Source organism: Leuciscus leuciscus, assembly GCF_965113295.1.
Source record: "Leuciscus leuciscus genome assembly, chromosome: 24".
Classification (NCBI taxonomy): domain Eukaryota; kingdom Metazoa; phylum Chordata; class Actinopteri; order Cypriniformes; family Leuciscidae; genus Leuciscus; species Leuciscus leuciscus.
In genome coordinates this window covers 10,605,591-10,609,137 of record NC_138723.1, presented here as the reverse complement: position 1 = coordinate 10,609,137, position 3,547 = coordinate 10,605,591, and the positions used below count along the sequence as shown (strand labels likewise).

Here is a 3,547-nt window from a genome sequence, read left to right as displayed (position 1 = left end):
AACAAAAAGGCGGGAATAAAGAACCCTAAACTCGAACACAAAGAACCATTAATTTCATCATATAAAGGCTTCTTCAGGACGATACAGTTCTAAATAGAACTGTTACTACGTGTAAAGAACCTTTAAAGAACCCTCTTTTTTTAGAGTGCACTTAGCATCAGTGTACTTTTTTCATTTTGTGTTGCAGCCGCGAAAACCTTTGTGGACTTAGTGGAGAAGCCTGAGGTGGAGCCAGAGAGCTGGAGAGCTTGACCACTGGAGGAGGAAGGACTCTGGGCGGAAGCAGATAGTCCATATAGTCGGACAGGACCGGCAGAGAAGGAGAGATTTCGAGGGTGAAGAAAAGGGTGAGACATGGATCTGCAGACTACAAATCAATCAGACAGTAATCCGTTCCTGGCTCTGGGATGGACTGGGCCACAAGCACTGACTCCCGGATGGATCTGGCGGTAGGCTCTAGGGGACGGAAATGGTAACTGGCTCAGGCTCCGGAATGGACATGGTGGCTGGCTCTGGCTCCATAGCGGGAGTGTGCTCTGGCTTGGGGGTCCGTGGCTGGCACGGGGCAGACGTCCTTTTCCTCTTCTGCCTCCCTAACAAATGGTGAAGGGTGATAGCTGTAAGACTGGAAAAACTGGAAGAACTGGAAGAGAGGGCTACTCTCTGAGAGAACAAAGGAAATTAACATTTGAACTCACTCTCGTGAAGGTAGCATCACCATTCGAGACGCAAGTCTCACCTCAGAATCATCTTAATCTACATGTCTTTCCCACTTCCCCCACTCTCTCTCTTTCATGCTGAGGTCACCTGCAATTCACCCAAAAATCGATATGGTTTGATGTGAATAATTATCATACAGTATTATACATGTTTGTTATCATTTGAAATGTCTCAGTGCGACTGGTACAAATGTCTCATTCCCAAAGTAGTAAACCAAAAGGTAAAAAGTTATTAAGAGTTTTAGGGATAACTTGTACACAAGAGGCTGTGTCTTCCAGGCAAATGGCATTCTGTTCCCAAAAGGTGTAAACTCTGAAGGCAAATTGCCATTGTTAGCAGATGTTTCCATGTGAAAAAAGTTTCTGTCTATATAATGAAATGCAGCAAAAGGCTCAGAGCGATTCATGCATTTTCTAGTGTCAAGGTTCGCATCTTCTCTCTTTATTCCAGAGCATTTGATGTTTTGTATCTATTATCTTTGAACTGATTATGAAATTGGCATTATACATTTACCTGACATAATAAATTGTAAACATTTGATTTTTATTCTAACAGACTGTGACATTTTCAGGAAAGAGTTAAAAAGAATAGTCAAACATTCGCTCACATTTAATGATGAACATATATCATTAAAACCTTTTCATTTATGGAGTCAGATGAAATAACAAGTTAATGCATATGAGAAAATGTATTTCATTTAATCAAAATACTTTGCCACGAGGAAAGACAGTAACACACAAAAACCTTCACCCGCTGACCGGATGCCTCCATTGGGCCAATTGAGCCAGGTTTACATGTCCAAACAAGAACCTACAAGAGATTGAACTAAGCTGGGGGTATAAATACACTGGGCAAACAAAGGAACTAAACTAGGTGCAGGTGACAGCAATATGTAGCTATAGAAACAAACGGCATAATCAGGCAACATATCAGCCCCCAGTCTAATCAGGCAACATATTTCGGCTATTTAAATGACCCCTCAATAGCATGTCAACATTGGATGCAAATGCCAAGTACCTGTATGTATCATTGAAGAGAAGAATCCACACTGACTGCTTAATTCTGGTCTGTCAAGAGAAAGTTTTCTTCATTTAATTCATGTTAATTTAGTGTTCCTTATGTTTTATTTTTACTCATATTGAACTAACTTATATAAATGATTTATGGTTATGAACAGAGCAATGAAGGTTTTTCAGAGTGTCCTGCTACTCTTCAGCTGCCAGTTCCTTCCCACTCTGGGTAAGCTGTAATGTGATTTGGAAACATCAATATATTAATCCATTTAAAACACTTTTTGCTGGTGTTTTATATAACAGTATGTAATGTATTTTGTGAGTGTCTATTTGTCCTCATTTTGTTCCATGTTTTCACAGCTTTAAACTGTGGAGTGACGAATGGCACACTGAAGCAGATAGATGCTGGATCTGGTTTTGTGGTTGGAGTGAATGATCAAAATGAAGTGTTTGTCCTAAATCATAATGTCTTCACAAAGGTTGGCTCGTCTCTAAAGCACGTCAGTGTTGGTCCTGCTGGTCTGCTCGGGGTGAATACAGCTGACAAGGTCTTCAAGTTGCAGGGTGGCCGCTTTGTGCAGCTTCCAGGTGAAAAGAGAAATTACAGAAATCAATACATGCTTAATCGGTCATTAATTTAAGACATTATCTTATTGTTATTCTTAAATCTTTCATCCAACCTGTTGATTGTACTGTTAGGCCTTCTCAAACAAGTGGATGCTGGAGGTGATCAGATCATTTCAGGTGTCAATGTGAATGATGAGATATTCTGCTTAAATATGGATGCTAATAACAAATGGCCATCCAGCAATATTTCTTGGGTTACAATTAATGGAAATCTGAAGTATTTCAGCTGTGGCCCGTACAGCTGTTGGGGAGTGAACAGCGCTGACCAAATCTACATCTTGAAGGTGATGTCATAATGTTAAATACAAGGGCATGAATTCAAGTTTAAATACACCAGGTTTTAACAAACTAGACCTCACACACGTTCGATTTTCTGACATAACTAAAGAAACTGGTGTGGAAGCAGCAAACGCAGTTATTTCATGTGACTTTATTATGGTTGACTGGTTTGTGTTTCTTTGGGTCTCGTGCAGGATGTGTCTAGTAATGTCTGTTCTGGGTCTGGCTTTGTGAATATTCCTGGACTTCTGTCCATGATTGAAGTAGCAACTGATGGCAGTGTCTTTGGTGTCAACTCTCAAGGGAACTTATACCAAAGGTAAATAGAACCTTCGTCATATTAAACACTATGAACAAAAGTGATTAACTTTCTAATATAAATCAAATGCTACATTAAATAAATGATTTTTGCAGAACTGGTGTCACTCGATCCAACCCCGCTGGCACAGACTGGATCTCGATGGTTGCCTGTCCCAGTAACCACAAGCATGTGAGCTTTGACCTGGGATTTCTGTGGGTCGTCTGTGTTGACGGCTCCATCCATAAATGTACTTTATAGAGTGTTATGAGTCACTGCAGCAACAAAGGAGCTCAATCATTAACAGAAACCTCAAAGTAATGTCATTATTAATAAATCTAAAAGTTTGATTAATTTCTCTTGAATCAATAAAAAGCATTATGATAGCATCTTAATGTTTCTTTGTGTAAAATTGTTGAGTGGTTCTCCAACTGAGAAAGTGTTTTATTTCTTATGTCTGATTAGAAAACATTTTTTGTCTATAATTTCTTTAGTTTATAACACTTTTAAAAGTTGCAGGAAGTTAAGGATTAAGCAACTTGTTTGTGCAGCTTCAACAGAGCAAACATTCACCTGTTTAACTTAATTTGTTTCTTTATCTGTCACATTA

General features: G+C 39.2%; 1 protein-coding gene across 1 annotated transcript; it reads left to right on the top strand.

Moving 5' to 3' along the window:
• The first annotated feature begins 1,742 nt into the window (after positions 1 to 1,742).
• On the top strand, positions 1,743 to 3,320 carry LOC309488747 (fish-egg lectin-like). The gene is made up of 6 exons (XM_082157081.1): positions 1,743 to 1,785; positions 1,898 to 1,959; positions 2,094 to 2,321; positions 2,433 to 2,644; positions 2,834 to 2,958; positions 3,054 to 3,320. Exons 2-6 carry the CDS (start codon positions 1,902 to 1,904, stop codon positions 3,196 to 3,198), a joined length of 768 nt encoding a protein of 255 aa, XP_082013207.1. The 5' UTR covers positions 1,743 to 1,785; positions 1,898 to 1,901; the 3' UTR covers positions 3,199 to 3,320.
• Positions 3,321 to 3,547: the final 227 nt, after the last annotated feature.